The sequence below is a fragment of the Trachymyrmex cornetzi genome, unplaced genomic scaffold, assembly GCF_001594075.2.
Source record: "Trachymyrmex cornetzi isolate Tcor2-1 unplaced genomic scaffold, Tcor1.1 scaffold15, whole genome shotgun sequence".
Classification (NCBI taxonomy): Eukaryota; Metazoa; Arthropoda; class Insecta; order Hymenoptera; family Formicidae; genus Trachymyrmex; species Trachymyrmex cornetzi.
The window spans coordinates 677302-697857 of NW_017296091.1; the positions used below are offsets into that span (position 1 = coordinate 677302).

At 31.8% G+C, this 20556-nt stretch overlaps 1 protein-coding gene across 7 annotated transcripts in view; it reads right to left on the reverse strand.

The window, feature by feature from the left end:
- LOC108758037 (serine/arginine repetitive matrix protein 1) overlaps positions 1–20556 on the reverse strand; it is a 61668-nt gene that overhangs the window by 36861 nt on the left and 4251 nt on the right. For 2 of the 7 annotated variants that reach the window (XM_018502772.1, XM_018502771.1), the window contains exons 1-2: positions 12382–12523; positions 8592–8962 (exon numbers count right to left, since the gene is read on the reverse strand). The exons of the other annotated variants lie outside the window; for them this stretch is intronic. In XM_018502772.1, coding sequence (XP_018358274.1) covers positions 8592–8648 — 57 coding nt within the window. In that variant the 5' untranslated portion in view covers positions 8649–8962; positions 12382–12523. Of the gene's footprint in view, positions 1–8591; positions 8963–12381; positions 12524–20556 lie in introns of those variants that run through there. 7 annotated transcript variants of the gene reach the window in all.

Here is a 20556-nt window from a genome sequence, read left to right on the forward strand (position 1 = left end):
AGACCGTAACAGCGCTTCGTATTTAAAGTAATGTTTTTAAAATAATTAAACTTTTAATTGAATTGATCTGTTTCAGATATCAAACATGAATGTTACTGGCTAAAGCTATAGTTTTTAATCACATTCGCATTTAAATTAACAGCCAAAGTTTAATAATGTTTATTTGTATAAATATACAATTTTCATTTATTAATTTCCTTTTTATCGATCCTCTTTCATATATTTTATTTATCTTGTCTTTTATTTATATTTTTATATTATTCCTCTTTTTTATAAAGAATAATAGGAAGGAATAATATAAAAATATAAATAAAAGATCATTAAAATATATGAAAGAGGATTGATGAGAAAATAAAATCAATGAATGAAAATTATTATATTTATATTTTTATATTGCTTTTATTCAATTATATATGCTATGTTGAAACAAGCATTTCCTGCGAAAGTGATTGTCGCATAATGGCTTCATGCGAGAAAGTTTCACGACTAATTAGCGTCTATATTTAACACCTGACAACCGCCTTCAACCGTTATCAGTATTCACCTTCTCTATCGCTTTCCAAGTGCACATACATTTGTAAGTTCGTTCGCCAAGTTTAACAACACGTTCGAACTTCGTACACCGCAAATTTGTGTTAGCGAATATTTATAAACAGAATAATTGTACAAACACTACAAGCACTGCTTATCAGATGAATTCCGCATACGACAAACAATGTCTGACCGCGTTCACGATCATGTAATCAGCGTTATTCGGCTGTAATAAATGATATTCAATTACGTTTCCCGAATGCTGCGGAACACGGCGTGTCGCCAAAAATTTCACGTCAATAGACGTACCATAAGCAAGCACAATTCTGGAAGTAAGAGAATGGATTGAAAGCAGATAATTATTGCGCGTAGCAATTTGGACCATTCTGACACAACAATTAAACTGCACAGTAACGATGCTCTTATTCCAAAATTGGAATAAAGCACAATTATGTGCTGATGAATAAATAACGCGAAAGAATTTCTATGCTAAAAAAACGGAAGAAATGTTTTCTCGGTTACACAATTAAATCCGTAAAATTCGCAAACATCCGTCGAACGAGCGACATGATACCCTAAGCGCACTTTGCATATTCCTCGCTTCTTGAATACCGTACGCGATCGGTTCTAGAATTTTATTGACAGTTTCCCCGTGTGTCGGTTAGAATAGTATGTGCGCGCGCGGCATGAAGTAGGGTAATAAAAGTCAATGTACTATACATAACGCGCGACTTGGCGGCCCAAGTGCCACATCGACGAAGACACAACGTTGGTGCAGTGCTGGTTCTTCCACCCGTTCCGCCCGCAAAAATCGACTTTTCGCGTCCGCATTTTCGCTGCAGCAATTATGCTTCTCATGCATTCGCGATACCGCTATGTCGGACCGAAACGTGATAGAAAGAACTATATAAATAAAAACGTATCAAACGGTGGACGCGCGCGAACATCTAAATCGAATCATGGTGTACGAGGCCATTGAAAGTTTTCCGATTCTACAATGCATTTTATATTTCAAAGCCTTACGAAGATCGTAAAGTTGTGAAATAATATTTTCTAATCACAAATACAGTGGAACAAGAATAGTGACTGCACAACTCTTTAATAGATTTAATTAAAAATAAGTATACGCCTTCATGTTTAAAAAAATGACGTAAGCTGCAAATTCTAATAAATATACAACCTACAATTTATGGTCGCTTATTTCCCTTAAAATATTCTGCAGTTACGTAACAAGTGCTAAATAAAATTATTTCACGGAATCATAAACCGATAATGAAATAACAGCAGCAATTCTCGTATTGTAATCGAAAAAATAAATCAAATTTTTCAAAAATAAATAACGTTCCCATATTAATCGGAAATCTCCCTGGCATCTTATTACTTAGCGAACCCGATTATGCTGGAATAGAATTACTGTAATGATATTAACTGGCCAAAGTCATTAAAGCTCATTTTTATGAAATATAAAAAATGCTTCTGAATTTTGTTAAATCGAGATGACATGTCAAGACGCAAAATCAATATCGACAGCTCTAAGCTTCATCCTTTCCGTCGCATTGCCGCAACACGTGACGCAATCTAATTTCTCACATTCGCAATAAACTTAATTAAAATAATCGTCATTCTTATTTAATATTTCTAGATATTTTATCGAGTAATAAGGAAAAAAATTAAAGCGAATTTTATTTCGAGATCACTGATCACAGCAATTCATATTTTTCGCATGGATGAGATTCTGATGGAATCATTTATTCCGCGGGTGGGCATAAATTCGCAAAAATAAGCAGAATGCAATAGAGATAGAAATATGTTGAAATAAGAATAAAATTAGCAAGAAAAATCTCATTTTATCAGCCAATAAAAATTCTTAAAGATTCTGTACACATAAGATTCCTTTATATTTTCTACGCAATTTTATAGAATTAATCCGAAGTTCGTTATCTTCTTGTCGCTCTCATTTAAATTTTACAATGCTATCCATCTGTTAATTGCATTCATTTCCATTACGAATTCTGATTCATGATTCTGAATCATGATTTCTTCTCAAAAGCATTTTATTTCATTCCCATTTTATTTCAGTTTCTGCAACCCTTCATTAAGCGAAGTTTTGTAATTCTAGATCTAAATCAAACTCTATTACGTTCTCGAATTTCTTCTATTTTTTTATATTATCCTTCTCTATGCAAACTTGATTACAAAAGTTTATATTTGCATTTATATCACACTCTGCGCGTACCATGTTCTAACAATAATATTAAAACCTTTTGAATTTTTCATTACGGGACGATGTATTCTAGTTAAATCTAATGACTTTTGTAAAATGGCCATCTTAAGACCGTACTAATTTACGTAATTTATGTTAATCAACGTGCAAAATTAAACAAAATGTATTTGCAAGTATATAGAATAATGGATTCGTGTGTATACATGAAGTATACACACTATAATGTCTACATTGATATATTTACGTATTTGCATACATGTTTTAGGGAAATATGTATTAACACAGACACACATATATTTCGTAAACATAAAATACATATTCAAAATCGTTATTTATTAGTTATGAATAAAATATGTTATTCAGTATTGTGTGATAGATTATAAAGTAATGATTCCGATAATCTCTCATATGTCACCAATGAAAAATTTGTATAAAAATAATATTTTTTTACAATTTTTATGAAAATTTAAAAAATATTATATAATACATAATTTATTCAATAAATGTAATTACTTTAAAAAAAATAAGCTATAATACCGAATGTAATAACTAAATTACATTAAAAGATTATTCCAGAAGAAAAATAGTTAGAAAAAGAATAATTATAAAATATTAATTAACTAGAATAAAGGTATAAAGTTACAATTTCTTAATATTTCAAATATATATACGTATCTATTTTTGGTCGAAGTGGATTTTAGTGCTTAACAATATCCACATGTAGACTTACAAATATATTTAAATATTTATAAAATCTACATATGAATATTATTAAGTGCCAAAATTTCCTTCGACCAAAAGTAGAATTTTTTCTCTTTGATTTATTCTTATTTAATTTCCACTAATAATTTTTTAATATTTGACGTTCAGTAGTAAGGATCAAGATGCGTTTTGCGGGTGGATGACAACGTGATCAAGCGCGTATATTGACGGAGGCGAGCAAGTCCGAGTGGCGCAATGCCGGCTTTTCACTCCTACCATTCCCTTCGTAGCGACGATTTGCACACGGGGGTCGATTGAGCCGAATGACCATGCGGTTCCACTGGCTATACGCGGCATTATATGCTCCATAAGTTGCCATAAGGTGACAGTCAAAATCGTCTACTTTAGAGATTAGTCTGCTCATGACGTTAAGATGACTCGGCACGAGAAACGCTAGAATTAATGAATTATTTTGAAAAATGACTCGCGAATTGAGGCCAATCGATAAACGACACTTTTTCTCGCTAGCGCAATTGCGAGTCAGCTATACAGTGCATTTCATCGTAGTTACGAATACGATTAATCAGTTAATCGACACTTGAGAGAAAAAGTATACAGAAAAAAAAGATAAGATATTCGGGAAAATATCGTACCGAGGTACGTCTATTAAATGGGATAATTTCCTCTCGCAGCTTCGCCTAATCATATCTTGTACAAATAGAGAGTGAAACGAAAATACGAATCCCGATATCGGAAAAATTCATTCCATTGCGGCGAGAAAAACTCAGAGAGCGTGGAAAACTTTTCATTGACGTTGTTATTGCCACTTAAAAATTAAAAACCGTCCTACATTATTAAATTATCAGAGATTAAATCTCATATTTAAAAAGTTATCAATATATATGATTAAACATTAAAATAATCGACATTTTCGAAATTGTTCAAATATTTTATGTTTACGCGATTGAATAATACGCGTAAATTGTTACAGTCGATTAAATTTCAAAAGGTCATGTTTGCTTTCGCAATATTAACTAGTATGTTTCCAATCATTCTTCACGATTTTAAAAATGGGTGCAACAGATCGAATGTCATATAGGACAAGCGGACAATACACGATATCAGCTATTGGATAGTATTCGACTTTTATCTGGATTTTGTATTCGTCAAGAATAATTTTATCTCGCTCAACGTTTGAATAACGTGAGAATGTGTTATGTTTGAAATTTTGATACAACGGGACTGTATAATATTTGTATTTTCTTAAATAAAACTCTCATATTTACTTACTCGTATTTACTTGAATATCATTCTTTAATAATGGCTGCACAATATCCAGCGTACTTCTTTTAATTATTATTAAAAATGTTATAAAAAATTCCTCTTAAATTAAAATTAAAAGACTTCTCTTTTTTTAAAAGAAATTTAAAAAACAGAATTTCTTAGAACGACAAAAACTATTTAAAGGAAAAGAAATTATTTACTACAAAATGTTCCTAATTTTCTATCTTAACATATTACTTTTCTTTTCTTTCATTTAATAAAATAAATAATTGTTGTACGAGCTTCACACATTCTCGAATAGACTTTTAGCTTAATGAACTCTTCGATACTCATAAACGTATCGAGTAATCATTTCTCTGAATAAGAGCGATCGATGTGCTTCGTGCGAACTCACGAAAACCGAGAAAAAAATTGCAAATACAGTTGAAACCATTAAACAAGTTCCCAGCAAATATATGATGAAAATATATATCGATTTCGGCATGACGTAATATTACGGTGAAGCGACGGCCAATTCATAATGACGTAAGTTCTATGCTATACTAGCTATACATGCTATACTAGATAACTATTAGCATAGCAATCACAATGCGGAACAATGCTAACCAGAAGTAATTATTATTGTAATAATTAGAAAATTCGCGGAAACTCTAGAAATTCAATAAATCAATTTTTTCAAGAACAAATAATAAAAGATGTAATAAATAATATTGCTGTATTATAGCCTCTTTAACATGCGTTAATATTTTTTAATTTATATTATATGCATAAAAAATTATATAAATTGATATGTTCTACATAAATATTAAAAAATTGATACAAAAAATGCGAAAGTTAAATGAGACACTGTACACTGATTAATTATTCCAATTCATGTGTCTAGTAATTCTATAATAGATGTGTTGTAAATTGTCTAGCAACAATTATGCCTTTATTGATGTCATTTCTCAAATAATGCTGACAATGCTAATACATTAAGTATTGCAGTGAACTTTGTTCGGCATAATTGCAAAAGTTTGTTATGGAGATAAAATTGCGGCAGTTTCGCGAAAACTAATAGCGAAATGCATGTAGTTTTACGCAAAATAAAAAAGAGGCCACTTCTGACTTCTGAAACGATCATTTGATCAAGTTTGCGACAAAAGCATTGTGTCATTGTGAAGGAGAAAATCCATGCAGCACATACGATGTAAAATCAATGCATACAAATCACGTTAAACGTGATAATCTAACGGAATCGATAAAGTAATTCGGTTTCGACAAGATGAAGAATGTTGCGCTCGACCGGAGGAAGCACGATATTTAAGCGATCTGCCAGACCAATAAAATCTGTTCCGCTTGGAGTGAAACACTTCGGCCACCAATGCATATAGAATGATACTAATAAGTTACTGCATATCTGCAATAAGAATTAATCACATTATATTCGCTAGTTATTATATAATAAATAATAAAAATAATTAAAAATACGAATTTAATAGAATCTTAATTAGAAGTTTAACTTTTGCATAGACAATGTTATAAATTAAAAAGATAAATAAAGAGCCTTTTCGTTTTCAAATTAACAAAAACTACGGGAAAATATCTCTTAGGAGATACCTACTTTATTTCGTAAAATTATATATCAAAGAAATACGACAAAATTAATTTACTACTAATTTAATAACATAAAAACATCAAGAAATAACAGATAATATCAAAGAAAATTTAAGAAATAGATATCTAATTAGTATTTATTTATTTTGTATAATAGTTAATTAATATTAATGACATTTATCCATCATCATTTAACTAATACATAATGTTGCGTGAATGAAATATCATTATAATCCAATCACGTTATGCCAAATTTTAAGCAGCAATATATGCGATATTATATGCATATTCGTAGTCGACTTTTTTCAGTATATTTTATCTTGCATTATGCATGTAAAGCAAATTGTATTTTATATCATACGTTTCGTGTATTTTATGCCTTATAAGCATAAATTATTAAGCAATATTTCATAATATACTATTAAGTTTGTGCATCATAAATCTACTACAGAGAAGTATTTTACGAAAACGTAATAGTTAAGGACTTCGTGCAGGCTTCTTAAGTATGCAAGTTATATTGCATTTATATCCGACAGACATTGGTCTGTATCCCTACGTACAGCAAATTTGAAAAATTTGCGATTTAATTTGTGTAAGGAAAATCTTGCGTTTCACAATTTACGTAAAATTTTCAAATCTGCTTTTTTAATTTTATCAACAGTAAAGACTGAATAAATTTTATTAGTAGTAAAGACTGAAAGAGATGAAATCACGAAGGCAATTGAGTTAGCGAAGCTGCCTATTTACAACTTTCTCAAAATTGCTCGCAAGAAATAAGGCATAATAAATTTGCTTGCCTACTTCCCTTAAATTTCTCCCACAATTCACCATTACAAAAGACTACCCCAATTTTCTCCATAGCTAATCGTCCCTGTTGGCGGGTGAACGTACATAACAATTATTTATAAACATTGCCAAGTAATTATATTCATTAACTTAATGGCAAACGAACCGAAATATTCTGCTTTTGAAAATATTACTAACTAAATGATAAAATTTTGGGAGATTATGTTATTATATTTTTTTAAAGTAAAATATTCATTTTTCTCTTTGATGTATAACATAAAAAAATTATTTTATAATTGAGAAACTCATTTTAACTATATATAGATATAATAATTTCTCTAAGTCGTTCACGTTATAATTATTGCTTGTTTTATTATAGTTAAATTCACACAATGATTATAAATTTTAAATTAAAATTAAAACGATTGAAAAAATTCGTAAAGAAAAGAGTAAAGGAATTTTACAGAAACATTAAATAAATACAAGTGGAAATTGAATACACTAACCACCCCCGAGTTGATATAGTGCAAGTGCACTTCCTCGAATCGCTTACGGATTTATGAGACTGGCGGACAAACAAGCAATACAAGACTATTGAATCGATCAATGCAGTCGCCATTCTGATTAATCGTACCATTAGACAGTTATGGAATCTTCAGCTTTCTACACAGCCATCTGCCGAAAACTATTGGTTATTGTTTATAGCACAATTTCTGTACGAAATTTGTTTTTCCTTAACAAAAATATTGAAAAGTAATTTCCGATTAAAAGTCAAAAGGCTGTTAGCAAGCCTCAACAGAAAGAATGGATAACAAAGCAGTATTCTTTATTTAATTTCAAATAGGATTTGCTTGAACGGAAATTTGATTTAACTTGAAAAAGTTATAAAGATGTATAATATTGAAAATGGATCCTTTTTTAAGATCCATAATATAATTCATTTCGGAATTCTATATAAAAGGTCTCTTCAACTTCTAATTAAATTAATCGACGATCAACTCGCAAAAGTGCCAACAGCAGTTTGATATACATGTCAAAACGTCTCCTTTCTCTTCGTCTTCTGAGACAAACTGTGTTTAGTTCTGACATTGATAATCGTGATGATTGAGTTAAACATCGATCAGCGTTAATCAGAGTTGGTGAAAGAAGCTTGAAATGTTTCTACCAAAAGTTAGACAAAACGGATAGAAAGATACATTGAAACCATACAGAGTACAATGAGACATTTTGAATTTCGACGCTCTCTATAAAAACAACTTTATTTTATTATCACTTATTGCTTAATTTTTATTTTATTTTATTCCTCATTATTATTGTGTTATATAGAGCAGCAAAGTATCTAACACAAAGAGATGTTATTATTTCCTTTTTTCCCTGAAAAATCTATTTTTAATTGGAGATATCAAATAATTTGCAGTAAATCGGAATATTCGATCAGCGCAATGATATGATTTCTTAGTCTCCTCACCTTATCAATCGGCATTGAAGGGCACGCACGGCAGAGGTTCCAAAATGAACCAATCATGAGGCCGCGGTGTGTGAGGCAGTGGGACAGTAATAATGACACACAGCCGCTGCGTTAGCGAGCGACGCACGGAGGCCGGCCGTTTCTCTGCGACGATGACGATGGACAACGCCGTCGGTAGACCAGAACGCAGATGTTCTACCGAGAAGGAGGACGTAGTTTTTCTCGACGTCAATCACGGGGGATACACCACTATACGAATCCTCGTTCTCGTCCACCTCTCACTATCACAACACTACCTCTTTCTTCTCAGCCTTCAAGGCAGTGTTTGTAAGTAGCGCTCGGGCTCAGGCACGGGCTCCGAATTGCTCCCTCTGCGTATTTGTGTATATTGTGTCAAGTACGTATACATAAAGCGATATTTAGATATATTAAGATACATACATATATTTTATATACATGTATATATAAATATATATATCAATAAAATTACACCGCCTTATAATGAGTGTGTGAACAGGATGAGCCAACGAGAACTTTCCACCTTATTTTTTTTTAACCGACTGATTGCGAAATATGCTAAAACATGCCAATTTTGTTTTTAAGAAAAATGTACAATTATATGATAAATTTAATTGTTCATTCAAACTATTGTTTCATCTTCTTGATAAGATAGCTGCTCCTTCACAAATATTAAATGACAGTAAGTATCAAGTGGCACAGCGTTTTAAAGGTTTTTTGAATTTTCTTTACAAATATTCTACTTTTTTTTAATTTGAGTATTTCTCAAAAAATTTTAAAGTCTTAGGTATTAAAAGTTGAAAATTCAATTCATTGACTTGCAAAAGTTATTTAATTTTTCTTCATTATATTTTTTTTATTTAAGATACTTTAAAAGTAGAATTTGTATTATGACACAGGATTCTATATAAGATGTTATGTCACAAGATAGTCACTTAAATTTAAGAAGACGCAAATTCTGAAGAATTCAAGGGAATTAAAAAACTCTTAAATATGTCATCTAATTCTTATTGTCATTTAAAATTTTTAAAGGGTTAGTTATCTTAGTCAAGAAGATGAAGAGCAGCACAATTTATCATGTACATTTCCCTTAAAAACAAAGTTGACGTGTTCCAGCATAAATCAGTTGATTACAAAAAACAAGATGGAAAGTTCTGTTGGCTCATTCTGTGTATGTGTTTGTGTGTGTGTGTGTTTTACAACACGATATTATGTAATATATATATATATATGCACATATCTATTCATTATACAATATATGTATATATATATATAATTAATATAATTTTTGAATGGAATTTTTCACAGAAAAACATTCTGAAAACTTTCAGTTTTGGATGTAAAAATGTTAAGGAAAGAATTTTTCACACGACTTTATAAATTGTCTCTTTTTTTCTTTTCTATCGACAAAATGTAAAAGAAAACCTTGTTTTTCATCTTATAAAAACATGTTTATCTTAAAAATATCCAAATATTGATCCTGAATAAAAAAATTTTTTACATTTATATTACATCTTTAAAATTATACAAACATCTTTAATATTTTCTCGTGATTTTCAATCTAGGAAATTCAGAGATATTCTGTCACACCTTTAGCTATAAAGAGGTATAAAAGGCGTGTGTAAAGCGGTAGAGCACCGATATGTGCATGCGTGTGTGAGTATACACGTATACCAATGAAACACAATGCATTTGCGCGTACCGTACGGTCCATCCGATGGAATTTTCTCCGACGAAAAAGAAAATTGCGAAATGGATCCCAATATTCAGGTTAAGGTTACCCTTAGGCTACATGTTAAAAACGATCAGTAGGCGATCGTACACTTATCGGAAGCGCCGATAACGGAAGAACGAAATGGAAAAAAGCGATAAAACGGAGATCTCCACGCACATGAGATGGCTCATAAATACATTGGGAATGTGATTGATAGAATAAGAAGTGATTCGAAATAAATCATTACGAAATTTTCGAAGGATTCAAATTTGCTAGCTAGCAATTATACGACACATTTGCAAATGATGAATGAGTTTATACGCATATTGGTAATATCTCAAGGAAGTTGATTTTCTTGAAAAATATACGAAACGATACATATTTATATTTATCAGCATATTGAAATATGCAAAAGAGGCAAATATTTTGTTATGTAATACTTACAATATAAAAATTAATATTAATACATTATAATGTGAAAATTATAATATTCATAAATACATTATAACAGGAAAATATGAAAATTAATATCCATTAATCCAGCTAATAATAATTATATATTAATGATTATAATAATGTGATGATTATCTTAGATATCGAGAGAATATTCTGGGCAAACTAAGATCACAATGTGATTTATTCTTTCATTACGAATGATGTAATGAGAGGTATGAAAATCAAATTAATTTCGGCGGAGCGTCAGTCAAAAGACAATTATGCAGACATAATTATGCTAACAAGAATAAGAGTGCGAAAGAAGGAAACGAAGGAATGGATAAGCAGCCTTCACACTTCGTTCGACATTATCGTCAATGTCGTTAGAACTGAAAACAAAAGTATGTTTGAGAACAGAATATAGATCAGATATAATGAATATCTACCTGCCAGGTATTTACCAGGTACGACTGTTTTGCGAATGAATATACGTATTGTAAAATTACTCATCGCATAATTACGCGTACCTGACAGAATTCTTGAAAGACACGACGAATCCATTGAATGTTGCAATACCAAGTGTCAAGTTAAAAAATAATAGAATACAAAATTGTTAATGACAACGTACAACCGGAACCAAGGTCATCGACTATAACTGCGCATGTGAAGATTAATTAAGAAGAACAAAGAGGGTCACTTTCAAACTGTATAATCTTATCAAAGTTTGGTAATTATTTATCAAACAAGATTCATGGGAAACCTAGCAAATCATTCAAACAACATCGAATAGAATAATACGTGCGTGAGAATTGAAAAGCGACATCGGAGGAATTTTGCCAGACAATTCGCCAGCGAAAAAAGTGGATAAGAGCGAAATAGATAAGGAAGTGAAAAAGCCAGTCATTCTGTCTGGTTTTACCGTTTCATCTCCGTCCTAAGAAACCTCCTGCTCGTCAAGCATGGAGCTTCTTCCTCTTTCCCTTTTTTTATCCATCCTTCCCTCCCCTTCACTCCTTCTCCCTCCTGTCTCCTTCTCATCCCCTTTCTTTATCACGCTGCCTTTTCTTCTCTCCCAATGTCTCCATCGCCCGGTCTAGCCGAAGCTTCTTCGACGCGCACCTGTCAACTTACCGGCTCGCGTATTACGAGTGCGCACCAAGAAAAGCACAAGTATCTTAGAAAGATACTCGTGACATCTTCGAAAGAAGGCGCCGGTATCAACGGATACGATGGTTGCACCGACATCGGCTAGCACCAATACGAATATTTAATTAAATTTTCTTGCCGCATATCCGTGTTATATATAGACAAGGACTAGATATAGAGAAACGGAAAAAGAATGGCACACTGTAGATGGGTGAGTGGGATAGATACGCGCCGGTAGTGATCGCGTTAGAACATGGTCGTGTAACGTAAGTGTGCAAAGTGACAAGTAGACGAGAGAAACGGCGACAAAGACGGGCAGAGAGAAAAAGAAAGACGGATTGTGATAGAGATTAGAGCCTAATATGTAACATTATACTTATGGTATATGTGTGTGTGTGGGTGTGTGTGCGTGTATTGCGTGTGTGTGTGTGTGTGTGTGCGTACGTACGCGGTGTACGTGTGCGCGCGTGTTGGCACCTAGGTGACACCCCGGACCGGACACGTACGAACGGCGTTCACGAGACGGAGGGCAGAACGAGAACGGAATCGTGAGAGGCACTGCTGGTCCCACCGTCGCCACACCGACGTTGCGTAGAGCGCCGCGACGCCGGCAAGACGGCCCGCGGGACGGTAGGAGGGATTGCCGATGACAGGCGCAGGCGTCAAGCCGGAGCGGAGACCGGGTCGATAGTCCGCAACATCGTTCCTCCCTTGCCGGCCGGCTGGCACTACACGCTCGCTTTCTCACTCTCTCGCACATTCTCATTCTCACCCTCTCTCTCTCACCCCCCTCTCTCTCTCTCTCTCTCTCTCTCTTCATTTCTCTTTCTCTCCTCGCTGCTGCCGCCGCATCGCTAAATTCCACGCAGTGGCGAACCGGCGGTCTGGGGTGCGCGGGCACCCCAAAGCGCAGAAATACGATTCTCACATTTTTCAAGGCTTCATCTATCATTGACGTAATGACACTTTTTCAACGTCGACAAAATTTCTTAGCCAGTTTTTATAGTTATCTGTTAAATTACGTGTGTGATCTAATTTCTTTCATGTTTCCTATTTTATGCTCGTTGAAAATTTAATGACTATCAAGTGCATCGAAATATTTCGCAAAAATTCAATTCAAAATTCCTTACGTTTGAATTTTGATTATTATAATAAAATTTTAATTTTCTCTCCCTTTGTACGGTTAGCAGTAAAAAAAAATGAGAACAAAATCGATCAAACTGTGGTCAATGAACATTATTAAATTTTATTATTAATGCTCGTTTATTTCGGTCGATGTAGATTAACTTTTAGTCTTGATTCAATTTACTCTCCAACCTTTCCTAATTCTTAGACTTAGGGAAAATTAAATCGAGATTAAAATTAATCTGTTTTGATAGAAATGGACATGAGTTTAGATAATCGATTAGGGCTCCGAGGTTATTTAATTCGTCACTGGCTTCTCTCTATTTCTCTCTCATTACTTTCTCTCATCACGGTTGCGTACATATTCGTAAGCACTATTTCTCTCTCTCTTTCTCTCTCCCTCCCTCCCCTACTCACCTTTTATTCTCTCTCTTTCTCTCTCTTCCCTCCCCTTTTAGTTTTCTCAATTCTCTCTTTCGCTTTGCAACTACTATTCATTTGGTCTAGCATCTATTTTCTAGGGAGGCTTTTTCGCCCACCGCCCACATTTCACTGTCGCATACATGTATATACATGCACGTTATTCGATGTAGAAGTAGTTCTGAATTGCCTCCACGTTCGGAAGGTGGTGATTCAGGTTGCTCACGGTGGTTCTCTTGGTTTCTTCCGTCGTTGTTCAGAGTCTCATGCTCGATATTGCGTCACTGCTCAATGCTCGCACTTTCTTCTCTTCTCGATTTATCTTCTTGTTTTTAATCTCGCTAGTGCACACTTGCAGTGTTTGCTAATTAGTGTTGAATCGTAAGAATAAATTTGAAAATGCCTTTCCTAGCGAAAGTTTTACAGCAAATCTCATTATTTCACAAAATTGAAGAATTTTGATCGATCCCTTTCTTCTTTACATTTATTTAAATATTTTAAATAGAGAAGAGAGATGGACACACATGAAAATGTATAATATTGAAGAGATACCATATAATTGGATTTTTGTTAAAGAAAATTTAATTTTTGATCACACAAGGTATGTATATTTCTCAATTTTGCCATCGATTACCTTTTAAAAATTTTATATACCGTTAAACATTTTTCGTTCTGATTCACGTCGGATATATTGTATTTGCGTAGTAAAAAAATGTTTTCTTTAACCGTTTTTCAGCAAATTCATAGTCGATTTCATATTAATATTTTGGTTTACAAGAATATTTAACGTTGAAAATATCTAGCCAAATTTTATATTGAAGATAGAATTTTAAATATTATATATATAATATTTAAAAAATATATTAAAAATATAATATATAAAAAATATACATATATATATGTATGTATATATATATATATATAATCATTTAATCGTTTTAATGCATATCTGTACACACATATACATATATATATACATATATACGTTTACATTTCAATTTTAAAATCAAAGAATGAACGAACAATCTATATACTTCATTCCTTTTCTAGTTATCATAACTGATTATTGCTTTTGTGTATTTTTTCTCTTTTTTAAGTTTTTATATTGTAACTCCATTTCTATTCCGGCATTCACTATCGCTATTTTTAGATATAACTTGCACAATTCTCCCATTTATGTTCCGATCGTTTCATCGTTATCCCCTAAGGTGAGTTCTTTATGACTTTTCTTCCTGATTCTCAAAGATTCGCCTCTCGCTTGTTCAACGCTCATCGATAGTCCTATTTGCTCTTATTTTCTCTCCTTTTCTGCGTCCGCTTCTCTTCTCTATATCTTTCTTTTCTATTTCAATGTAGGTATCCCGCGCTACAAACAACGTAACAATTCACTTCTTCTTCCTCTTATATTATTCACCCATCCTCCAACTTCATTGCGTTATGATCAAACGAAGACTATATTTCTATAATATAGACATCGCTGCACTTACTTAACGTACGAAAATAGACGAAGACCAGTGCTAAAACATAAGCAAATTAAGAAGTATACTATTAATGATAGCGTACTATTTTATTAATAGCATACTATTAATAAAAATATCGAATTGCATATAATTACTTGCAGACTTGATAAAAATTTGTATCTTTATAAAGAAACGAAGTGAGTAGCTGCAAGAAAAGTAAAGATACAAAAAGAGCACACAATTAAATCGAAAACATTATCAATTTAGATGATATTACAGGTGCTTAAAAATATATTGCTCAAGTTAGTTGCATTTACTACGATTTTGTTCTGAAAAAACACCAAGATGCTCAATTTTTTATTTCGCTTCTCAAACTTGCACTACTCTAATTCATTTGCCTCGACATAAAAATATTCATCGTTTTTTCTATTGCACGTGTAATTCCTTAAATAATAAAATAATATAATATAATATACATATATTATATTATACATTTCTTTCGACACATACATTTTCTATACGATATAAAAATTATATAATTAATAGTAACATATAAAAGTTAAATACATAAAATATGATTAGATTCAATCTCTTATGAATCTTACAATGTTAATACGTTAAAAATATAGATTTTCTTTGTCATTTTTCACATATAGAGATTTCCTAAAAATCGAAAGCTTAACACTTATATACCTACTGTTATAGGCTATTCGAGAATAACATATTATATTTCAAAAAACCTATATAGAAGACATTCGAATTCAGCACGAAGAAGACTACTGATATCATTCCCATTCGGCCTTCTCTTTGATAGAAAATCGAAATAATTTTGCTACTCTGTCGAACATTTGCGAGGTATCCTTTAATATTCCGTTCTTATCCCGGAATACGCTGCTATCTACGTCTTCTCTCGCGGCTTCCTCTTCCGTGTTTGCATTTTCGCCGTTTCCTGTCCGTCGCTCGTTGTGCTCGTCACGTATCCGGCGCCACGATGTCGAGTCAGCGACGTCGGCGACGCGTCGCGTCGGGGTGCAGAGCTCTCAGGTCGCCACACGATAGGTGTATACTCAGACTCGAATCATCATTCCGTAACATACCTAACTCGAGATGCAAAACGAAATTCTCTATAAAGTTGAATTTTCTAACATGACAAACTTTTTCCGTTTATGACTCGCGTAACGCAACGGAAACACAACGGCGCGTTGCGAGTGAACGGTTGGACAGTTTATGCTCTCGTGTGTTTATGCAGTTTACTACCACTCACAGGGGATAAATCATAAATAACACCTGCGTGACGTTTCTGCCATACGTTGAATTTCAAGGACAATGTGTTGTTCCCTTCGTGCTAATCATTTTCATGCTGCGAGAGTTACGTACAAACATATATATGTGTAACTTATATAGGTTGTGTAATATGAAATTTATAAAAATGTACGAGTACTTTTTCGGAGGTAATAGAATTCTTAACAAGTATTTTCCGGGTATAATAGAATTCTTAACAAATTTTTGAGCGGAGAATATACCTATATTTATTTAAAAACTTATGAAAAATGCAGCGTACCTACATGATTATGATGATTGAATATTACAGAGATGTCCAGATTACTCAAGGATTAACTTTTTCTATTTAATGCCAGCAGGATTGACCTCAGCCATTGGAATTCTTCACTCAAAACGATTTTTTAGCGTTGTTATTACTATATGTAATAGCATTATCTACGTAGATAGATATATAATTTCTCGTTTTACAAACTATTGTATCCCTTTCTGTTAACGCCAACGCACTGACGGACGCAATATCTAATATCGATCGGAAGTGGCACGGGTAACTCTCGAACGATATTACGATATCTTGGTCGCCCTTCGATTGGCATTAAATAACACATCCATGACCTAAATAGCCCCCAAAAATTCACCATTTCCTATCTGATATGCCCGGACGTTTTCGATGAAAGAAAAAGAAGAACAGTAAATGGTTATCATGTTGAATTCGTATTCCGAATCCGAATTTCCCACGGGTAGTAGAATAGTTGAAAATTATTTTTATTTTTGTTACTCGCAAGGGAGAATCGTTGCTTTCGCACGGCGTTTCGCACGGCGTACACAGCGAGAAAGTCATTCATCACTTCGTTGCATTTACAATGAACCATGTACAAAATACATTTTGCTGTCACGCCATTCGCGTGATTGCAAGAAATGACTCCAATGATACATACGAGAAGCGACAAAACACAACGATTTTTTTTACTACTACCTCTCTCTTCATATGTATACGCATCGACTAATTATTCAATCATATGTACGTTTAATATTTTTCAAATGATTAATATAAATGTACAAATGCTACATGGAAAAAATGATTTTACTGAAATATTAAAAAATTCAGATAACAGATTTGAAAATAATTTTATTGAAAGTAAATATATAGAAAATTCAATAATGAGCAATGCTGCAAATATTTTGACATATTTTACCAGCCAATTTGAGCATTCTATATAATTATTTTGATAGTTCAACAAAATTATTTTTCAGATTTGTATCTAACTAAATTTGAGATATTTTAGTAAAACTGTTTTTTTTTGTGTATTAATTGTGATTTAAAAATTTTCGAATGTATTTGTGTTGCATAGAATCTATTAGATAATATTAAAAAGTTCATCTCGTCCAAATAAAGTTCGGTAATTCTTTTTTCGTTAAATACAGTTTGTATAATTATAATAAAATCCGGATTTAATGCGAATATTTTATTTTAATCACAATACTGAAAGGGCAAAAAATTATGCTATTCATTTTCTTTCTTGTCTACTTTTCTTACATTTTCTCTTTAATTTGCAGAAATTCAGTATTACAGAACTATACCTTTTTATAAATAGAAATTTGTAATTAATATTTATATACATAATCTAGATACGTATTATAATATAATATTTAATTAATATTGTACCATTTGTATGATTATAGAATCACTGATTTTAGAATTTCGATTATAAGTACCGCCAATCGTAAAATTTTTAATTAGATTTCCTTGTTCCGTTTGACATCAGTAACACCTCGCATAACAAGTACTTGTTTCCGAGTTAAATTGGACTAGTTCGATTACCACTACGAGCACCTCGTCAGTCAATTAATTCGGATAATCCCTGCATGTCTATGCCACAATGTGACAATTAAATGATTGATTGATAATCACTTTTTAAGTAACGCCCAGATATTGCTTAAAAATAATATCATTAATTTAATTATCTGATTTGATCAATAACGATTATCGATAAAAAATAATTCGTGATATAACATGATAATTACTATTTTATTATTTTTCAAGTGTTATTCAATATTTTTTAGAGTATATTATATAATAGCAGCATTTTGGAATATATCCTTCTTTCGGAATTTCATTCATTTAAATAATTTTATCATTTAAATATCAGAACATATTCATTCGCAAAACCGTCACTTACCTTTAACAATTAGATTCATTGTTTCCTTTACATGCACGGAGAATGCAAAAATTGAAAAGATAAATTAAAAAATAAAACGTGAATTTCTATGTGGCTGCAAAAAGTTTAAAAAAATTTTTAACATTAAAAAAATACTATTAATATTTACAATAAAATTGAAATGTACTGATTTGCATTAATAAATCAAATAAAATTAAGAAAAATAAAATTTTTTTCAATATAATGAGATTCCGTGAACTCCTCAAGTTCATCAATTATACCCTTAGAAAAGTTGGAGACTCAGATTTGAAGAAACATTAAATTCTTAGATCTCTTTATCTTCAAATCCTTCTACCCCTCCAGCACTTTAAAGCTTATACGTGAAAATCGATGAAGCTTTTTCAGTAATCTAATGTAATTAAGCGTGGAAACTTCGGGTTGGATCTCATCATCGTAAGGACGACGACAAAATTACGAAGTCTTTATGATATTTGACAAAAGCACAGACAGATCGATTTAATTTCTCTCTTCATTGCGGGAATCCACCCCACACCTCGGAAAAACGAGAATTGTACCTCACGATATGTCTGTCTATACAAACGCAAGTGGGTTAATTAAAATCTTCGGCGAAGTGTTCCACCGCCTGTGCCTATAACTATCTGACAGATTCATCGTTAATCATTACGAATCAAGAATGATCAACAATAACTTCCGCAGTTCACTATTTTAGATATTGATTGTCTGCTGCAGTCTCATGAGGATCGAGACTATCCGACACTTTTTCGATAAAAATTATATGATATGTACATATAAACTGAGCTAAGTTTATTATAGTTGTAAAAATCTATTTTCAATATGAAATAATATATATAAAATCAATTTTATACAATTTTATACGATTTATTCTTTCTCATTCTCTTTGACTTCTTTTTTAATTTAATTTTTATATTAAAAAATATTTGTATTACTGTAAAATTTGTACGAGATTTTTGAAAAATGTCAGGTAAATTTTTTCTTCCATATTCTTCATGCGTAAAACATCAAGTTTGCATTAATGCACCTACACGAATGCTGTGCTTCGCTCTCGTCACCGACACATTACGCTTGATTTCCGCTTCCGTTCCCTGTAGCCGCGGTCGCATGAACGAGGAACACCTGCTCGAATTACGATTTGCATCGCATAGCCACATTGAGGAAAAAAGTACTAAATTTTAATAAACATTTGTTTGAATAATACTAACTTCATATTTCTTCGTGATAAATAAATATTTATTAAATAAAAGCGATATTATAGTTAAATCAAACTAATAATTTCTATATCAAATAAGTACATATTTATATTTAGTAAATGTTCAACTGATATTGTTTAAACAAATATTTATTAAAATTTAATACAATTTTTTTCTCAGTGCAGAATAACAATGCGACAAGAATTAAAATGCATATTTAAGTGAATACTATAAATTATATCAAAATTTAATGGTTTAACCAAAAGTCTTGGATTTTTGTGTAAGCTTTACTCGTCGAATAATATCAAATATAAATTTAGTTAAAGTAAATAAATTATTGCCAACTGGGTGAACGTAGCTCCGTGTAAGAGCAGTTAACTCATCAGCACGTCCTCGAATTCGATTTCGACTCTTTATAAGTACATGTTTCGATTTATAAAAGATACCTTAGAGTTAAAAATTTTGAGTGGAAGATTATGAGATGATTATAATATCTACATAAATTACTAATTCTGATTCATGATATTGATGTTTTATAGAAAAGTTTGATAAACAGAAAGATTCTGAAAAAAAAACAACATTGTTTCGAATTTACATTAAATGTAAAAAATATAAATCTATTAGAAATTCATTATACTTGAGTTTTTTAATCGTCAAAAGTTTCGATTTCTCATTCAGTTCATAGACAATTGTTGATTAAAAAGAATCCAAAGTTAAATTTAAAATTGGTACTGATGAATCGTGCATATTATATACGTATAAGAAAAAAAAATATATAACAAAAAAATATTGATTTAATATCATATTATGGAACAATTATATAATATGATTACATTTCTATATGGATAGTATAGCATTTATATTTAATCTTAATATGCATTTAATGATTCGTATTAATCCAAATTACATTTGTTAGAAGTAAATTACTAATTTAACTTATAATTAATAATTCCACTAAAGTATAAAGTTCTTTCCCCTCTC